We start from the raw sequence: 21,283 nt of genomic DNA on the forward strand, positions 1-21,283 counted from the left end.
TTGTAAAGAGATAATATACATTATTCCATTTCTCAGAAATGTTGAGTTATCAAAAAAAAAAAAAATCAAACCCAGGCCATTTAGCAGCAAGCTGAAGAAAGCAGGTAAGTTTAAGCAGAGAGAAAATGTGTTCTTAAGAAACAACTCAGCATCTTCAACACAAAAGCCACTGCAAGTGAAATAGCCTATTTAAAAAAACCCCCAAAACTCAAAAGAGCTGTTGCCCTTTTCAACTTAGTCACTGCAACCATTTAGATTTCGAAAACTTCAATGGTTGTACGGATTTTCACCATCTTAAAGTTATTAAATGTTATAAATGAATTCCTTTGGTAGCCTGTTTTGAAGCTGCAAATAAAAGTCTTAGGAAATTTTCTTCCATAATTTCTCTTATATCATTCCATTTGAGGTGATCTCTAAATTATTTAAAAATTTATCTGATAAAAATGTTGGTATATTTTTAAAGGGCAAGTTAATAGGAAAAAAGTGATACTGCTGTATTATTAGAACTCTCAATATTTTTAACAGCAATATCAGCAACTTAGAGATTTTGTTACCCCAAATATTGCACACCTGCACGTATTAAGTGCTCCCATTTGTTTAAATTAAAAACAATTCTTTTTACTTTCCAAAATGGATAGTTCTGAAAAAAAAAAAGTAAAATTCCAAGTTCAAGTCAAAATATAAAGTACTTTGTGTTAAAGATGTGATAATAGCGTGGCTTAAGTGCAGTTTGAAGCCAGTTCCTTTTGCTGTTTATATCCAGGCAAGGCTTATAGTTCACAAAAGTATGTGCACGTACCACAATAACAGAGGGCACACCAATTCGTAAACTTAGATAGCGGAAACTAAAACATGTTGCTGATATCACTCAGAATAGACAACTACAAAGCCCGAGAATACCCAAATGCCTACTCTGCAAAATCCTTACATTTCTTTATCTTTCTCAAATTAAAAAAAAATGTTGAGAAATTTCAAGAAACTTCCATTTACATCCTTTGCATAACTTTGAGCAAAGTCATAAATAGTAGGTGGGTGACAGAGAAATATTTTGAGAATGACCAAAGCAGTCTTGAAGTACATTTCTTCAAATTTAACTAATGAAAGGCATTTTTAATGAGAAGAAAATGTTGAAAAAGATTTTCCAGGAGTAAACTGCATTGTAGCTGTAGTAGCCTTGTATATCGGCAGAAGACAATATTTCCACTGAACACATGTAACTAGAACACTCATGGCAGGTGGCACCAACAAAATTGTCACACTTTGCTGTGTGGAGCTAGAGTTCTTACCGAAACAGAATTGTTAGTGCTGCTATGACCATTAGCTGGGGACTGTCTGGAAGTGGAGGGGGAATCTCTCTGAAATAAGACACAAGGTTCATTAACACAGAACACCAGCACAGAAACAGAGATATTCACATCAACAGTTACAACCACAGTCTGACAACCATTTCCTTTGAGGTTTTAGCTATAAAGGTGCCATACTGACTTACTTGCATGATTTCACAGAAGTATGGAAAAAAATTTTACAGTTTGAAGATTCACATATTGTAAGTGATGACCATGTCATTCATTAACCATTTCTTTCCTGTCTCTAACATTCTATAACCTTTGCTTTCTTTAAATAAGACCCTGAAGGGTGACTTGATATTAAAATCCTATCAAGTACTGTAAAATGACAAATATTACTATAAAATTATTGTGCTGAAGATCCCAACTGCCTAATTTTTATTGAAAATTAGGTTTGAAAAGTATTTAGTAATCCTTAGGTACCTTGGTATCAAAAATTACTGAATGATGCAATTTGAAGTGAAGTGAATCTCAAAGACTTCTCATGTTGTAATCACCTTAGAATCTTTCTAGGATAGATATTACTAATAAGGGTAAAAGATATACACCAGAGAAGAAACCTTTATTCTTTTAGATTATTTTAGCGGATTAATTAAAACAATAATCTTGAGCCTCTAACGATTCTGGCAAAGATCCCAGCAGCCACAACCACTATACTATGTGACATGCTCAAAATCCTTTCCAGGCTCCACTCCCTTATTGTCCAAATAAACTTTAATGTTAGAAAAAGGAGGGGATGAAAATAAGTATTTAAAAATTTTTGGTTTAGTAGAGTTCTTTGAAACCTTTGAAATGTGCATGTCTGCTCAAAAGACATTTGCTTTTTCTAGAAGACTTAAAGAAAACCTCCGGAACCTGTTAGCCTTTAAATAATGGGATCCCTTAGATGAGTATTGTCAGATGTTAGTGAGCAGAATGATGTCTAGGCGCCACCCCCAGAGACTCATGTCAGTAGGGCCAGGGTGTGGGGCAGGGGTCCCCTCTTTTACCAACGGCCAGGGGGATGCTGATGAAGGTGGCCAGAGAGCTTTTCTTTGGGAAGTACTGCTGTAACTGGGAAGAGTCCAACCACAGGCTTGAATTCTGCCAGAGCACAGGAGAGTCAGACAGATTGGGGGTAGGGCTAGGAGGGGAGTACATTTTTTCCTATTCTTCAGAGGTAAAGAAGGTAAGAGAGGGCTCTTCTTACTCGAGAGCATAGCATTTATATGTGTAATTCTGGTCCCACCCCAAAACTACTTCAACCACTCAAAAACACAAGAGAAAATTTTTAATAACTAACACTATTTTCTGGTTAGTGAGCCAAAAAGACAAAAATCAATCGTATTTACTAAATTTCTTCCAAGATGAGAAATGGTATGAGGACCACCTGTGATTTTTAGACTATCAAAATGCTTTACATAAAAATGCATGTGGGGCTTCCCTGGTGGCGCAGTGGTTGGGAGTCCGCCTGCCGATGCAGGGGACACGGGTTCGTGCCCCGAGCCGGGAGGATCCCACATGCCGCCGAGCGGCTGGGCCCGTGAGCCATGGCCACTGAGCCTGCGCATCTGGAGCCTGTGCTCCGCAATGGGAGAGGCCACAACAGTGAGAGGCCCGCGTACCGCAAAAAAAAAATTAAAAAATGCATGTGACAGTCTCTCTTTTCCAGTAAGGTTTGTGTACTAGGTAACAAATTTCAAAACTATAAATCCTGGAGCAGAAGTACTTCTATATTTTGTCTTGAAATATAGTACTAATTGAAGTTCCATAAAAAGCCACCGAGAGGAGCTCAAGACCTGATATAACAGAAACCCCAATTGTCATGGCTCACTAAAAATATACTTGACAGAACTACAAATTGTTATACATATCTTCAATAGGTTTACAAAAAAACATGAAGCCTCTGATTTTTCTTGTGAAATTTACATCACTACTAGAGACTGGAAGAAACATTATAATTTCTCCATCTATTTCTCCTAAGTACAAATTCAACCTTCTAGATGAAATAAGTTGTCTGCCAGTCTTAAATATTAACTGGAGGAAATGTGTACTTCATATTGATGTACACATACTTGGAAGATGCACAAGAAAGAACAAGCTTCAGAAAAAAATATTCAAACTGAATGCGCAATGACCAAAGGATGACACCATTTAGGCCGGCTCGTATTTCCAAAGATAAAAAGAATAGGTTTTTGAATCTCATTTACTAACCAATAGCAAACTGAATAATATAGGTTGGGAAAGCTACAATTTCTAAAGGATAAGCCTATTGTAAGAAAGGAACTTTGGGTTTGTATTACTCTAGAAAACTTGTTTACGAATCAGATAACATTCCAATTTAAACAATTTCACAGAAGGTTGCAAAAGCCTATATTCCTCTAATAACATCAGTTATCAATTTCTCATAGACTTAACATCCATCTAGAGACCTGTCACCATTATCTGAACTACTCTATCTTAACAGAAATAGACCACTTCTCAGATCCTTGGAAAGAAGAAGTATCTATGTGATTTCTTAACAAGGGAAGTGAATGTACTTCCTGGAAATATTATTGCAGTTATGATCTTTTTTTTCCCCAGAGACTCTATTTGTTCTTTATTAAGTCTTTGTCATTATTTGGAGCTTCTCTATATGTATTTTGTTTTGATTCCAGCCTGCAGAAAGTTAAAGTGCTGAGGACATCTCCATGGAAGCAGGGCTGAGTAGGTGGATGGGACCTACTCTGTTCCGTTATCTTTGTTGTAAAATTGGTGTGCAGTGATCAACAGCACAGGCAGAAACAATTTCCCAGAAAGCCAAAACATTCAGCCATCAGCAGACAGTTAGTTAAGAACCCAGAGGAGACGGGGTGTTTCGTTAGAGCTATTACCTCACAGGACGACGACTGAGTGCGGTAACTTGGCACGATCTTGAAGGTGATACTCCCCCGCATTTCCCGCTGGAGGAAAAAAAAAGGAGAGCTCTTTTAACTAACAAATGTTGCACACAAAAACGCGCAAGAAACCACTGAAAATGTGGGGGCGTATTTAATGCAAGTCAGCTGAGAGTGCATGGGCCTACAATGAAACCTAGTTATAAAAGCAGGAACTGCTCACACTAACAGTGGAGGTTATTCCTGGGAAAAGCCCTGCAAAGTCAAGGCTGACTGTCCTGGTCTTACAGCAAAGGTATAACAAACCTCTGATGGTTACCTTTTCATAGACACGAATACAACTCTAAGTGACATGCCTTTCAAGAGTGAATGTAAGTTGAACTGTACAATAGAACAAGTAATTACATAAGAATTATATTTGGTAGGCTACATTATGATGGTGTACTCCATAAAAATCTGCTCTTTAGGGCTTCCCTGGTGGCGCAGTGGTTGAGAGTCCGCCTGCTGATGCAGGGGACACGGGTTCGTGCCCCGGTCCGGGGGGATCCCACATGCTGCGGAGCAGCTGGGCCCGTGAGCCATGGCAGCTGGGCCTGCGTGTCTGGAGCCTGTGCTCCTCAACGGGAGAGGCCACAACAGTGAGAGGCCCACGTACAGCAAAAAAAAAAAAAAAAAAAAAAAAATCTGCTCTTTATTTCATAATTTTGGCATTAGTTTTGACTGTAGTGAGTCTGTGGTGCTTATTTCACCTTCAATAGATATAAGTAACATGGCAGGCTGCTACATTGTGGTGGGAAGAAGGTCCAGGACAAGAGGTCCGAAACATCTCCCTCTGCTCGCCAGGGCCTGTCACTCTGCACTCCCTACCCCGCCCCAATCCAAAGCCTAATTTGAACACAGATTTTGAATATGCATGGTAAAAAATGGCCTGGTCTACTATGACTTTCCTTTCCCCTGTGCTGCAGAGAAATCCAATACAGCTGGCTATGACTCAGCTACACAGGAAAGAGGCTTCTGACACTGCTGATGTCAGCAGAGTTGAGGTCAGTGAGAAACTAGTTCACAAGCATGCACAACTGCAAAGGTTTTCTTTAAACATCTGTTCAATAAGAAATAGGAGACAAAGGATTGAAAGGAAAATGTTCAAGCCCACACTGCTAAAGATGGGCAAAATGTTTCTAAGCTCTGCTGCATGTGAACATTTTCCTAGCTCTCAGTTTTTATGAATGTTGTATAAGTTCAAGTCCACACAAATGATGGTACCAGAGATACTCTGATTATAAAAGAATATCCTTTATTTGTGCATTAATAAATAAGTTAATGAACTGAAAGTCAATCTTAGAAAAAGAGACTTTCATTTACTCACAAGCATTTTTTGCAGCTGTTCCACTGTTTGGTTAGCCACACTGATGCCATTGATCTCTCGAATTTCATCTCCGACATGAAGTGTACCTAAGAAATTACACAAAATTATAAACATGAAATGATATATACTTTTATAATAATAAAATCCAAAGGCAGCAACGTAAGTAATTTTAAAAAATTAAGCTAAATACTGAAGGCCAATATTTCAGAACCAGGTACAAGTTAGGCTCACATGGTAAACTCACCAAAACAGATACACATAACTTATGGAAGACACAGTTTTGAAAGATGGCTGTAGAAATCTGCTTATTTTTCTGAGAGAGGCAGTGTGTATATAGTGGTTTAAAACTACAACTTCTAGATGCAGCCTGTCTGGGTTCATACCTCTGCTTCATCACTTATACTAGCTTTAAGATCTTGGGTAACTTACTGAAACTTTCCATGTCTTGGTTTTCACATTTGTAAAATGGAGATGAAAACTATCTATCTCATAGGATTGTTATGAGGATTAGAAGAGTTTAATACATGTAGAGGGCTTAGAACTGTTCTTGGCACATAGTCAGTACCATTTAAGTATTTGCTGTTATTATCATTATTATCTACCAAATATGATACAAAGGCTGTTGATTTTCAAAGAATTGTGATATAATATCTGTGTAACAACAAGTTTATATTAGACATACTGCAAACTTTTAATAATAACGTGGTAGGCATTTCAGGGTCCTGTAATACTTCAACTAGAAAAAGTGACCGAGAACCAATGCTTAAATAGTGTTATGAAAAATTTTGCTTTCTTATTTATGAATTGTGCACGTTTACTTATTGACCTGACTCCATCATGAAAAGCTCATTGTATCTTTAAGAGGTACGCACTAAAATGCATATAAAGAAAATAAGGCACCTGGTATTTGCTTCAAAGTAATCCAGGGGGGTGGGCAGTAGGGCAAATACAGATGAAACCAGTGTGGCCATGAATTAACAATAATTCTACCTGGCTTATGGGTATGTGGGCGATCACTTCACTATTCTTTCCACTTTTCTCTACTTCAACTGACTGCACTGTTTTCTCTACTCATGTTTGAAAGTTAACATAATAAAACATAAAAATTTGGGGACTTTTGTTTCAAATATGGTTGATTAGGCACTCACAGACTTTCTTACAACTACATATCCCGTCTAGGGCACACCTCTTGAAGTGTTACTGGTCTCACAAAAGGAATGCAAATTCCCAAGAACACTTCCCACTTCCATCCACACTCTCCCCTCCACACAAAAGGACCCTGTGAGCTGCATCCAGAGTGGTGGCAAAGTAAGGACGGAATGAAATAGTGGGAGGGGTAAATGCCATTGCTGTAATGCCTGACGGCCGGATTCTGAGCCTTGGGCCAATAGCAAGTTACAGAAGCTGAGCCTAGGATTCTGTAGGGAGCCAAGACCCAGATCAGTGGTACTCCATGGCAGCTGGTAGAACAAGGAACAAACCCTTCCTGGAGGAAAGCGTTTCCAGTTTAGGCCCCCAAGACTTCCATTGACTTGAACAAGCAATAGGCTTACAATCAAAGATCACCAAACATACATACAATAAGGCAAACTACTATGCGAGTCATCAGAAAGAGAAAAAACAGATTTAGATCCTCAAGGAGGATAGATATTGGAATGGTCAGATATAGAATACAAGAATACCTTGTTTTCTTGTGCCTTGCTTTACTGTGCCTCAAAGATTCTGCATTTTTTATAAATTGAAGGTTTGTGGCAACCCTGTGTTGAGCACGTCTATCTGCGCCATTTTTCCAACAGCGTTTGCTCACTTCATGTCTCTGCATCATGTTTTGGTAATTCTCGCAATACTTCAAACTTTTCCATCATTATTATATTTGTTATGGTGATCTGTGATGAGTGATCTTTGCTGTTACTATTGTAATTGTTTTGGGGGTGTCATGAACTGTGCTCATATAAGATGGCAAACTTACCTGATTGTTGAAATGACAACAAAGGATTTAGAATATTACATAAACTTAGTTGATAAAGCAGTGGCAGGGTTTGAGAGAACTGACTACAATTTTGAAACAAGTTTTACCATGGGTAAAATGCTATCAAACAGCACTGCATGCTACAGAGAAATCATTTGTGAAAGGAAGAGTCAATCAATGAGGCAAACTTCATTGTTGTCTTCTTTTAAGAAATTGCCAGAGCCACCTCAAGCTTCAGCAACCACCACCCTGATCGGTCAGCAGCCATCAACATCTAGACAGTACCCTCCACCAGGAGCAAAGATTACGATTTGCTGAAGGCTTAGATGATGGTTAGCACTTTTTAGCAATAAAGTAATTTTTAATTAAAGTATGTATATTTTTTAGACATAATGCTATTGCACACTTAACAGATGAAAGCATAGTGCAAACATAACTTTTATATGCACTGGGAAACAAAAAAATTCAGGTGACTCACTTTATTGTGGTGGTCTGAAACCAAACCTGTAATATCTCCAAGGTATGCCTGTGTAAAATAGCTATATGTTAAATATTAGGGGAAAGAAAGGGACCTATTTACAAGGATGAACATGCAACAAGAGATTATCAGGTGTGAACAGACAGATCTGAAAATAAAAAGAAGAACAAGTAACTAGTACCTCTAGAAAGGAAAAATATAATTGGTAGCATAAACCAATGAACGGATGAGCTGAACAGGAGTTCAGATATGGCTTAAGAGAGTTTCAGTGAACTGGAAGACATAACCAAATAAATTGTCTAGAATGCAGTTCAGAGAAGTAAGGAGATAAGGAAAATAGGAAACAAGAAATAAAGAAAATATGAAAAAGATATTAAGAGATATGGAGGGAATGTCTAACATACATCTACCTAGAGTTCAGAAGGAGAGAATAGAGAGAATGGAGAAGAGGCAATATTTGAAGGAACATGGTTGCAAATTTTCTTGAACTGATGAAAACATGATTACACAGCTCCAGAAAGAATAATGTATCCCAAGTAGGATAAATAAAAAGAAATCCATGCTGGGAGGTAGTAAAACTACAGAACATCAAAGACAAAGACCTTAAAAAGTCCAGGGAGAAAGCAGAGATCACCTACAAAGCAAGGACAATTATAGTGACACCAGACTTCTCAATATCAAACAACAGATGCCAAAAGAAAAGAGAATGGTAACCATTAATTTAAAACTGTGCTCTCAGCAAAAGTAATCAAGATTGAAGCTGACATAAAAGGGGAAATTGACAGTAACACAATAATAGTAGGGGACTTTAACACCCCACTTTCACCAGTGGACAGATCATCCAAAATGAAAATAAATAAGGAAACACAAGCTTTAAATGCAACATTGAACAAGATGGGCTTAATTGATATTTATAGGACATTCCATCCAAAAACAAAAGAATACACTTTCTTCTCAAGTGCTCATGGAACATTCTCCAGGATAGATCATATCTTGGGTCACAAATCAAGCCTTGGTAAATTTAAGAAAACTGAAATGGTATCAAGTATCTTTTCCGACCACAACGCTATGAGACTAGATATCAATTACAGGAAAAAAACTGTAAAAAATACAAACACATGGAGGCTAAACAATACGCTACTGAATAACCAAGAGATCACTGAAGAAATCAAAGAGGAAGTCAAAAAATACCTAGAAACAAATGACAATGAAAACATGACGACCCAAAACCTACGGGATGCAGCGAAAGCAGTTCTAAGAGGGAAGTTTATAGAAATACAATCCTACCTCAAGAAACAAGAAACATCTGAAATAAACAACCTAACTTTACACCTAAAGCAATTAGAAAAAGAAGAACCAAAAACTCCCCAAAGATAGAAGAAGGAAAGAAATCATAAAGATCAGATCAGAAACAAATGAAAAAGAAATGAAGGAAACAACAGCAAAGATCAATAAAACTAAAAGCTGGTTCTTTGAGAAGATAAACAAGAGTGATAAACCAGTTGACAGACTCATCAAGAAAAAAAGGGAGAAGACTCAAATCAACAGTATTAGGAATTAAAAAAGGAGAAGTAACAACTGACACTCCAAAAATACAAAGAATCATGAGGGATTACTACAAGGAACTTATGCCAATAAAACGGACAACCTGGAAGAAATGGACAAATTCTTAGAAAAGCACAACTTTCCGAGACTGAACCAGGAAGAAATAGAAAATATAAAAAGACAAATCACAAGCAGTGAAATTGAGACTGTGATTAAAAATCTTCCAACAAACAAAAGCCCAGGACCAGATGGCTTCACGGGTGAATTCTATCAAACATTTGGAGAAGAGCTAACATCTATCCTTCTCAAACTCTTCCAAAATATAGCGGAGGGAGGAACACTCCCAAACTCATTCTACGAGGCCACCATCACCCTGATATCAAAACCAGACAAAGATGTCACAAAAAAAGAAAACTACAGACCAATATCACTGATGAACAGAGATGCAAAAATCCTCAACAAAATACTAGCAAACAGATTCCAACAACACATTAAAAGGATCATACACCATGATCAAGTGGGGTTTATCCCAGGAATGCAGGGATCCTTCAATATATGCAAATCAATCAATGTGATACACCATATTAACAAATTGAAGGAGAAAAACCATATGATAAGCTCAATAGATTCAGAAAAAGCTTCTGACAAAATTCAACACCCATTTATGATAAAAACTCTCCAAAAAGTAGGCATAGAGGGAACTTACTTCAACATAATAAAGGTCATATATGACAAACCCACAGTCAACATCATCCTCAATGGTGAAAAACTGAAACCATTTCCTCTAAAATTAGGAACAAGATAAGGATGCCCACTCTCTCCACTATTATTCAACATAGTTTCGGAAGTTTTAGCCACAGCAATCAGAGAAGAAAAAGAAATAAAAGGAATCCAAATAGGAAAAGAAGTAAAGCTGTCACTGTTTGCAGATGACGTGATACTATACATAGAGAATCCTAAAGATGCTACCAGAAAACTACTAGAGCTAATCAATGAATTTGGTAAAGTTGCAGGATACAAAATTGATGCACAGAAACCTCTTGCATTCCTATACACTAATGATGAAAAATCTGAAAGAGAAATTAAGGAAACACTCCCATTAACCACGGCAACAAAAAGAATAAAATATACCTAGGAATAAACGTACCTAGGGAGACAAAAGACCTGTATGCAGAAAACTATAATACACTGATGAAAGAAATTAAAGATGATACAAACAGATGGAGAGATATACCATGTTCCTGGATTGGAAGAATCAACATTGTGAAGATGACTATACTACCGAAAGCAATCTACAGATTCAATGCATCCCTATCAAACTACCAATGGCATTTTTCACAGAACTAGAACAAAAAATTTCACAATTTGTATGGAAACACAAAAGACCCAAAGCAATCTTGATAAAGAAAAATGGAGCTGGAGGAATCAGGCTCCCTGACTTCAGACTATACTACAAAGCTACAGTAATCAAGACAGTATGGTACTGGCATTAAAACAGAAATACAGATCAATGGAACAGGATAGAAAGCCCAGAGATAAACCCACACACATATGGTCACCTTATCTTTGATAAAGGAGGCAAGAATATACAATGGAGAAAAGACAGCCTCTTCAATAAGTGATGCTGGGAAAACTGGACAGCTACATGAAAAAGAATGAAATCAGACCACTTCCTAACACCATACACAAAAATAAACTCAAAATGGATTAAAGACCTAAATGTAAAGCCAGAGACTATAAAACTCTTAAAGGAAAACATAGGAAGAACACTCTATGACGTAAATCACAGCAATATCCTTTTTGACCCATATCATAGAGAAATGGAAATAAAAACAAAAATAAACAAATGGGACCTAATGAAACTTCAAAGCTTTTGCACAGCAAAGGAAACCATAAACAAGACCAAAAGACAACCCTCAGAATGGGAGAAAATATTTGCAAATGAAGCAACTGACAAAGGATTAATCTCCAAAATTTACAGGCAGCACATGCAGCTCAGTATCAAAAAAACAAACAACCCAATCCCAAAATGGGCAGAAGACCTAAACAGACATTTCTCCAAAGAAGATATACAGATTGCCAACAAACACATGAAAGGTTGCTCAACATCACTAATCATGAGAGAAATGCAAATCAAAACTACAATGAGATATCATCTCACACCAGTCAGAATGGCCATCATCAAAATATCTACAAACAATAAATGCTGGAGAGGGTGTGGTGAAAAGGGAACCCTGTTGCACTGTTGGTGGGAATATAAATTGATACAGCCACTATGGAGAACAGCATGGTGGTTCCTTAGAAAACTAAAAATAGAACTACCATATGACCCAGCAATCTCACTACTGAGCATACACCCCGAGAAAACCATAATTCAAAAAGGGTCATGTACCACAATGCTCATTGCAGCTGTATTTACAATAGCCAGGACATGGAAGCAACCTAAGTGTCCACTGACGGATGAATGGATATAGAAGGTGTGGCACATATATACAATGGAATATTACTCAGCCATAAAAAGAAACGAAATTGAGTTATTTGTAATGAAGTAGGTGGACATAGAGTCTGTCATACCAAGTGAAGTAAGTCAGAAAGAGAAAAACGAATACCGTAGGCTAACACATATATATGGAATCTAAAAAAAAAAAAAAAAAAAAGGTTCTGAAGAACCTAGGGGCAGGACAGGAATAAAGACGCAGACGTAGAGAATGGACTTGAGGACACGGGGAGGAGGAAGGGTAAGCTGGTGTGAAGTGAGAGAGTAGCATTGACATATATACAGTACCAAATGTAAAATAGCTAGTGGGAAGCAGCTGCGTCGCACTGCATGGGGAGATCAGCTTGTTGCTTTGTGACCAACTAGAGGGGTGGGATAGGGAACGTGGAAGGGAGATGCAAGAGGGAGGGGATATTGGGATATATGTATACATATAGCTGATTCACTTTGTTATACAGCACAAACTAACACAACATTGTAAAGCAATTATACTCCTAGAAAGATGTTCAAAAAAAAAAGATTGAGGCTAAAATGAAATATTTACAGACAAACACCACCTGAGGCAGTTTACCAACAAGAGACTATCACTAAAGGAACTTTAAAGGATGTAGTTTAGGAAGAAAGAAAAACGCTCCCCAAAGGATGGTCTGCAATGCAAAAAGGAATGATGAGCAAATAAAATTGTAAACATTTATGTAAATCGAAACAAAAATGGTCATGTATTTTAAGAGTAATTTCAAATTTGTGGATTTAAAACAGGACAGAATGAAAGTGCTGGGCAAGAATAATATGCAAGTCAAGACTGGGATCTAACTTGATGTTCCAATGTCTTTGTATTCTTTGGGAGTGGGATTAACATACTGTTTCACTTTAGTATATGTCGAGTTAAATATGCATGACAAAATTTCAAGGTAACCACCTAAAAATTAGAAATAGAGTGCTGAAATTCTAATTTACTGGGGGGTGGGGGGATGGAACAAAAATGAAGGAAAAATATCAATTAAAATATGGAATAAATATTTAAAAAAGCAAGATGATAGAAATCATCAAAATAAATATTAATGGACTAACCTTGCCCATTAAAAGATAGCAATCATCAGAGTGCATTACAAAATGAAAAACCCAAATTTGGAAATGTTTGTAAGACACACTGTACAGCATACAGGCACAGAATGGTTAGAAATGAGGGAAGAAGACATGCTAGGAAATACTAAAGTTAAGTTGGAATAACTATATTAATATAAAATAGGTTTTAAGTAGAAAGTATATTAAGGATAGACATGGTTACCAGGCACTTCTATGCTCCTAATAAAACAGCTTTGAATATATAAAACCAAAAGTGAGAGACCTATAAGTAGAAATAGAAAAACTCTACCATGATAATTGGAATATTTCGACAATTACTGATAGGTCAAACAGACAAGAAATTAGTCAATATATAGAATATTTGAACAAAAAAATTAACCTCAAGCAATCATATAGAGAATTCTGCATGCAACAATTAAAGAATAAACAGTCTTCTTATGTACACATGGACCATTTACAAAAATGATTAAAGTGCTATGCCATAAAGCAAGTCTCAACAAACCTCAAAGAAATGGTGTCATACAGACCACATTCTCTGACCCCAATGCAATTAAGTTAGAAGTAAAACATAAAAAGATATACAGGAAATCCTCTTAAATGTGGTACATAAAAACATTTCTGAATAACTTGTGGGTCAATGAAAAATATAACACTAGAAATTCAAAAATACTTAGAACTGAATCACAATAAAAATGCTTCATATCATAACTGGTGGGATACTGATAAAACAGTACTTAGAGAGGTAGAGTTTAACCTTAAAAGCATATATTAGAGATGAAGAAAGACTGGAATAAATGAACTAAGTGTTGAATTTTAAAAGTTAGATAAAACCAATAGAAAGTAGAAGGAAGGAGAAAATAAAAATTAGGTCATAAAACAATAAAATAGAAAATAAATATACAATGGAGAGAATTAACAGAACCCAAAGTGGGTTTTTGAACAAACCTCTGGTAAGTTGATCAAGAGAAAAAAGACAAGGCACAAATAAATATTAGGAATAAAGGGTACATAATTACAGAGACAGCAGAAAATAAAAAGGTAAGTGGACACTAAGAAGAAGCTTACTAGAATAATTTTAAAAACTTAAGATTTTTTCAGAAAAATGTAATTTACCAGAACTCACTCAAGATATAGAAAGGCTGAATAGCCTTATGAATGTTAAAGAAATTGAAACAAACAGTGGTAAAAAAAAAAATCTTCCTTGAAAGAAACCAAACACAAAACATCAGCCCCTGATAGTTTTATAGGCAAGTTCTACTAAACTTACAGGCTACAAATCATTCCAGTATTATACAATATTCAGAGAACTCATGAAGAGAGGTTCTCCAAGTCATTTTATGAGGCCAATGTAACTTTGAAACTAACATCAGACAGAGAGACACAGGAAGGAAAATTAACTACAGGCCAGTCTCATTCCTAATTGCAACCACAAAAATCTTAAACAAAATAATAGCACATAGAATCAAGCAGTACATACCAAAAGATAATACACAATGACTAAGTTGGGTTTATCTGAAAAATGCCAGAAGGGGGGTGGTTATCATTAGGATGTCTTTAAAAGTCATTCACCACATTAATAGGTAAAAAGAAAATAAATCATCTCAGCAGATGCAGAAGAAGCATTTGATAAAATTCAAAACCCAATCATGATTAAAATGTCCAGCAACTAAATATAAGAAAACTTCTTCAGCCCTAATAAAAGGTATCTACTAAAAATCTATAGTAAATATTCTTCTTCATGGGGAAACATTGGAAAGCTACCTTTTAAAAACAAGAATAGGACAAGGATGTTCACTATACCACTTCTATTAAAGACAGCAAGTTTTTGCCAGTACGGTAATATAAGAAAAAGAGATTAAAGAAATAATGGTGTTGTGACTTTACTGAATTTATAGCAAGTTATTAAAAATAATAAACAAAAAATTCATACAGGAATTTAAAACCAAACGTTCTCCTGTGTGAGTGCTATCCACTCATGAAACCTACAGATTCCTCTGAAGGCAGCAGTAATGCCAGACAGAGCAGTCATCTCTAAAGAGGACAAGAAGGCACTAAAAGGCTTATGGTGTTACCTCTTGCTCTCCAGGGTTAAGGAAAGAGGTGTTAAGTACAAAAATAACACGATCTCAAAGAAAGGAAGTCTAATTTTTGGACGGGAGAATCATTTTTGGATCAGGCTCTAAATACTAATGCATATAACAGTCCTTTCAAAGAGGAGCCTAAACCTACATGTCTAAATCCCATCCACCTGAGGGTTAACAATAGTTCCACTTTCTCAAAAAAATCATTCTTTGTCTACTTTGGTCCCTTCTCAGAATGACTGCACTTATTGTAGCAGGTATTAAGAAGTTAATCACAGATTTGATATCTCTTATTTTACCATTTAAATTTTATATTGTTATTTATCAAATTCTAATTTCCTAATTTATAAATAGTATATCTCATTCCTGAATGAATGAGAGAGCAATTCTTCAACTGTCATTTAACTTTGCAAATATCTATCCATCTTGTATCCCAGTACAGATGTCTTCCACATATCCTGAGGCCTGATATGATAATACTTTATCTCCAATGGCCTCTAATAAGTCAGGATCTAAAGAGTGACTCAGAGATGCTCCTGCAACAAAACTATAATATACCCTCCCTTGAGTATCTACAGATTGGAGCATGTGGAGATGAATAAAAGTGAATGGAGGCCAACAGTGATTAAAACCAAAGACAGATAACTTAAATAAATCATTTATATAAAACATAAATGAAACTGATCATTTATATGGATCATAAAACACTAGGCTACAGGAAAAAAATTAAGGAAGGAAAGAAAGAATTATATATGGAACTTACCTTGCCTATGAATCATGCCCCCATGCATGATTCTTGCAACAATACAGTGATTTAGCTCATTCATTTTTAAAGTGATTCCCTGTAAAAAGTTAAGGAAAAACAGAATTACTATAAGAGGGCACTTTTTATATTTGTGATTTTGCTGTAGATAACCTTAATTACAAAAGTTAGGAAAACATTAAAGAAAATACGGAAAATGAAGGAGAAAACTCTATTATGCCACGACAGAGATATTAATTTTGATATTTTGATTAGTGTAATAATAGTACACATACATTTTGTATAATGCTTTTTAATCCTATAATTATTTTCCATGTTGCTAATAATTTAAAACTTTTTTATCAATGTATAATTGACATATGCTTATGTAAAGTGTACAATTTGACAAGTTTGATATATGTATACATGTGTGAAACCATCACCACAATCAGGATAATGAATATATCCATCACTCCCAAAAGTTTTCTCATGCCCACTGGTAATCTACTTACACCCCTCCATGCCCTGCTCCCCCACCTCAACATCCCTAAGCAACCACTGATATGTTTTCACTGGCTATAGATTAGTTTTCACTTTCTATAAATGAACTCATACAGTATGAACTCTTTTATGTTGCTTTTTTTACACTCACAATGTGAAATTCAACTACATCATTGCATGTATCATTAGTTCATTCTTTGTTCTTGCTGAATATTCCACTGTATGGATATACCATTTTGTTTATCCATTCATCCACTGAATTGCTTCTAGCTTTTGTCTCTTATAAATAAAGCTGTATTAATGGATTAGTCTCCACTTGGCCATGATGTATTTTTCCTTTTCTAAGATATGCATTTGTTTAGAATTTTTGCATCTATACTCACAAGGGTTACTGGTCTGCAGTTTTCTTTTCTTGCAAAATATCTGTTTTGGGTATCAGGGTAATGCTAGCTGCCTCTTCCTCCTTCTCCTTCTCATCAAAAATAGTAAGTTGGGAAGAATTCCTTCCTTTTCAATGTTTTGGGAAGAGTTTGTATACAAATTAGTACTGTTTATTACATGTTTGGTAGAATTTACCACTAAAGCCATCTTGGCCTGGAGTTTTCTTTGAGGAATTTTTTTTTAACCTAAATTCAATTTTTAAATAGTATAGGGCAATTCAGTTTATTCCTTTTTAAGTGAGCTTCGGTAGTTTCTGTCTCCCAGTGAATTTGTCTATTTCATTTAGGTTGTTGAATTTATTGACATAAAGTTGTTTACCATATTTCCTTATTATTCTTTTTGTATCTGTAGAATCTGTAGTAATGTCACTTCTCTTATGAATGATACAGGTAATTAGTGTCTTATTTTTCCTTGACTGATCTGATCTTGTCAAAGGAAAAGTTTTATTGATTTTTCTATTGTTTTTATTTTCTATTTCATTGATTTCCACTTTGATCTTTATTATTTCTTTCCTTTTACCCACTTTGGGTTTAATTTGCTCTTTTTGTTCTACTTTCTTAAGGTAGAAGCTGAGGTCATTGTTTTATTTCTTCTTTTTAACATTGGTGTTTAGTGCTACACATTTCTCCCTAAGTACTGCTTTAGCAGTATCCCACAAGTTCTGGTATGTTGTGGTTTCATTTTCATTCACTTCAAAATACTTAAAAATTTCCCTTTTGATTTCTTCTTTCATCCATGGGTTATTTAGAATTGGATAATTTAGTTTTCAAGTGCTTGGGGATTTTCCCAGACATCTTTCTGTTATTCATTTCTAATTTAATTCCATTGTGGTCTGAGAATATACTTTGATATTAATAGAGTCACTCCAGCTTCCTTTTGATTAATGTCATCATCATAGTATACCTTTTTCCATCCTTTTCCTTTGAAAAGATTTGTCTTCATGTATAAAGCATTTCTTGCAGGCAGTATATAATTCAGTTTTGCTTCCTCCCCACACACCAACCTGACAACCTCTGCTTTTTAATTTGGGGAATTTAGACTATTTACATTTAATGTGATTACTGATACAGTCAGGTATAAATATATCTTCTTGCTATTTGATTTCTACTTGTCCCATCTGTCCTATGTTCCCCTTTTCCTGCCTTCTTTTGGATTTATTTTCATACTATTTTTCTCTCCTGTTTTCTTATTAGCTGTAATTGTTTTGTTGTTTTAGTGGTTGCTTTAGGGTTTATAGCATACATCTTTAACTTATCAGTCTACCTTCAAGTGATATTATACCATGTCATGTACAGTATAAGAACCTTATAACATTATTCTTCCACTTCCTTCCTCCTGACCTTTGTGCTGTCATACATTTTACTTTTACATGTTAAAAAACCCCAAACAGGGCTTCCCTGGTGGCACAGTGGTTGAGAGTCCGCCTGCCGATGCAGGGGCCATGGGTTCGTGCCCCGGTCCGGGAAGATGCCACGGAGCGGCTGGACCCATGAGCCATGGACTCTGAGCCTGCGTATCCGGAGCCTGTGCTCTGCAGCGGGAGAGGCCACAACAGTGAGAGGCCCGCGTACCACAAAACAAACAAACAAACAAAAAACCCAAACACATTGCTATTATTTTTGTTTAGACTTCCATTTATCTTTGAGAGAGATTTAAATGATAAGGATGTCCTTTAACATTTCATATACTGTAAGTCTACTGAATTATTTCAGTTTTGATATGTCTGAAAATGTTTTTATTTTACCTTTATTTTTTGATAGATACCTTTGCTGGGTTTAGAATTCTAACCTGAGAGGTTTTTTTTTTCCCTTTCAGTACTTTAAGTCATTGTTCTTCTTCTTCTTCTTTTTTTTTTTTTTTTTTTTGTGGTATGTGGGCCTCTTACTGTTATGGCCTCTCCCGTTGCGGAGCACAGGCTCCAGATGCGCAGGCTCAGTGGCCATGGCTCATGGGCCCAGCCGCTCCGTGGCATGTGGGATCTTCCCGGACTGGGGCACAAATCCACGTCCCCTGCATCAGCAGGCGGACTCTCAACCACTGCGCCACCAGGGAAGCCCCCATTGTTCTTCTTAATTGTACTGTTTCTCATAAGAAATCTGATATCATTCTTATCTTTGTTCCCCTGTATGCAACATTTCTTTTTTATCTCTGTTTTTAAGACCTATTTATCATAGGTTCTAAGCAGTTTGATTATGAGGTACCTTGGTATTGTTTTCCTCATGTTTCTTGTGCTTGGGGTTCATTGTGATTCTTGCATCTGTGGATTTATAGTTTTCATCAAGTTTGGAATGTTTTCAGTCATTATTTCTTCAAATATATTTCCTGTTTCTTCTTCACTGTCTTCTCCTTCATAGACTCCAAGTAACCAAATATTAGGCTGCTTGAAGTTGTCCCATAGCTCAGTAATATTCTTTTCATTTCTTAAAATTCTTTTTCTTTCTGTGTTTTGTTTTGGATAGTTTCTATTGCTATGTCCTTTGAGTTCACTAATCTATTCTTCTGAAATGTTTAATCTGCCATTTATCCCATAGTGCAATTTTTCTGCTAATTCTAATATCTTTGTCAGTTGCATGTCCGTTTTGATTGATTATTCTCCACATTATAGGTCACATTTTCCTGCCTCTTTACATGCTTAGCAATGTTTGATTAGATTGCAGACATTGTGAATTTTATCTTATTGCATGCTAGATTTTTTTTTTTTTTTTTTTTTTGCAGTACGTGGGCCTCTCACTGCTGTGGCCTCTCCTGTTGCGGAGCACAGGCTCTGGACATGCAGGCTCAGTGGCCATGGCTCACGGGTCCAGCTGCTCCATGGCATGTGGGATCTTCCTGGACCGGGGCACAAACCCGTGGCCCCTGCATCGGCAGGCGGACTCTCAACCACTGTGCCACCGGCGAATCCCTAGATTTTTTTCTTGTAAATATTCTTAAGCTTTGTCCTGGGATGTAGTTCAGTTACTTGGAAATAGTTTGATCCTTTGGGTCTTGCTTTCATGATTTGTTAAGGCAGGTCTGGGGCAATTCTCTATCTAGGGCTACTTATTCCTCATTACTGAGGCAAGACCTTCCTAAGCACTCTACTCAATGCCCCTTGAATTGGTTTTTCTAGTCTGGGTGGTGGGAACAGGCAGTGAGTGTTGGGCACTGTTCCCTCTCATCCTTTTGGATGGTCTTTCCTTGGCTCCGGGTAGGTTCCTTTCATAAATGTGCTGATCATTATTCAGATGAATACCTGAGGGGGACCCTCTATAGATCTCTAGGGTTCTCTCTTTGTGCAGCTCTCTCCTCTTCAGTACTCTGTCCTATGAACTTTAGTTCTTTGGTCTTCCCAGGCCCTCAGCTCTGTCTCTTCAGGGAGTCTGCCTGCTCTGCCTCAGTTCCCCCTCACTGTGTTGTGACTTGGAAACTCTCGCATGTCAGTAAGGTGGGGCAATCACAGTGCTCACCTTATTTGCTTACTGTTTCTTAGGAATCACCGTCCTTTGCTGCCTGATGTCCAATGTCTTGAAAACTGTTACTTCATTTTGTGTGTTTAAAATTTGTTTTGGTTGTTTCAGGTGAGAGGGTAAATCTGTTCCTGTTACTCCACCTTGGTTGGAAGTGGAAGCTCTATATACTTAATGCCAGAATACTATTCTATGGAATAGATTACTTTTACTTTCCAATTATTCACCATTATATGAGAAGCTTTCATAAACATATTTTTGTACTAGACTTGGTTGATTCTAAGAGTCACATGGGGACCTTTTAAATAATATTAACTTTATTTATTTATTTTATATTTTATTTATTTATTTTTGGCTACATTGGATCTTTGTTGCTGCACGTGGGCTTTCTCTAGTTGCTGCAAGCGGGGGCTACTCTTTGTTGTGGTGCACGTGCTTCTCATTGAGGTGGCTTCTCTTGTTGTGGAGCATGGGCTCTAGGAGCATGGGCTCTAGGCACACGGGCTTCAGCAGTTGTGGCATGCGGGCTCAGTGGTTGTGGCTCGCAGGCTCTAGAGCACAGGCTCAGTAGTTGCGGCACATGGGCTTAGTTGCTCCGTGGCATGTGGGCTCTTCCCAGACCAGGGCTTGAACCCATGTCCCCTGCAGTGGCAGGCAGATTCTTCCCACTGTGCCACAAGGGAAGTCCAATATTGAGTTTTAAACTCACTCTTTGGATTTAGATTCAGGAAGTGTGGAATAGAGCCCAGATCTGTATTTTTAACAAGCTCCCTTGCTGAAAAATGGTCTTAAATTTGAGATGATTAGGAGTAGGGGGACTCTGTCTTATCTTCTTCATTGGGAAATAACATTCTGTTAGAAAGTTCCATGAAAATATTTGAGACGTTATAATCTAGACCCTATCTGAATTTGTACAGTTCTATAAAATAT

The 21,283-nt window shown here is 36.8% G+C and overlaps 1 protein-coding gene across 6 annotated transcripts in view; it reads right to left on the reverse strand.

The window, feature by feature from the left end:
• CASK (calcium/calmodulin dependent serine protein kinase) overlaps nt 1–21,283 on the reverse strand; it is a 385,576-nt gene that overhangs the window by 34,809 nt on the left and 329,484 nt on the right. For 4 of the 6 annotated variants that reach the window (XM_082681939.1, XM_082681937.1, XM_082681942.1 and 1 more), the window contains 4 exons: nt 15,987–16,065; nt 5,568–5,653; nt 4,199–4,267; nt 1,287–1,355 (listed from right to left, as the gene is read on the reverse strand). In XM_082681939.1, coding sequence (XP_082538065.1) covers nt 1,287–1,355; nt 4,199–4,267; nt 5,568–5,653; nt 15,987–16,065 — 303 coding nt within the window. The remainder of the gene's footprint in view (nt 1–1,286; nt 1,356–4,198; nt 4,268–5,567; nt 5,654–15,986; nt 16,066–21,283) is intronic. The other 2 variants (XM_082681940.1, XM_082681938.1) reach the window with 1 other exon arrangement.

Source organism: Grampus griseus, assembly GCF_964374135.1.
Source record: "Grampus griseus genome assembly, chromosome: X".
Lineage (NCBI taxonomy): Eukaryota > Metazoa > Chordata > Mammalia > Artiodactyla > Delphinidae > Grampus > Grampus griseus.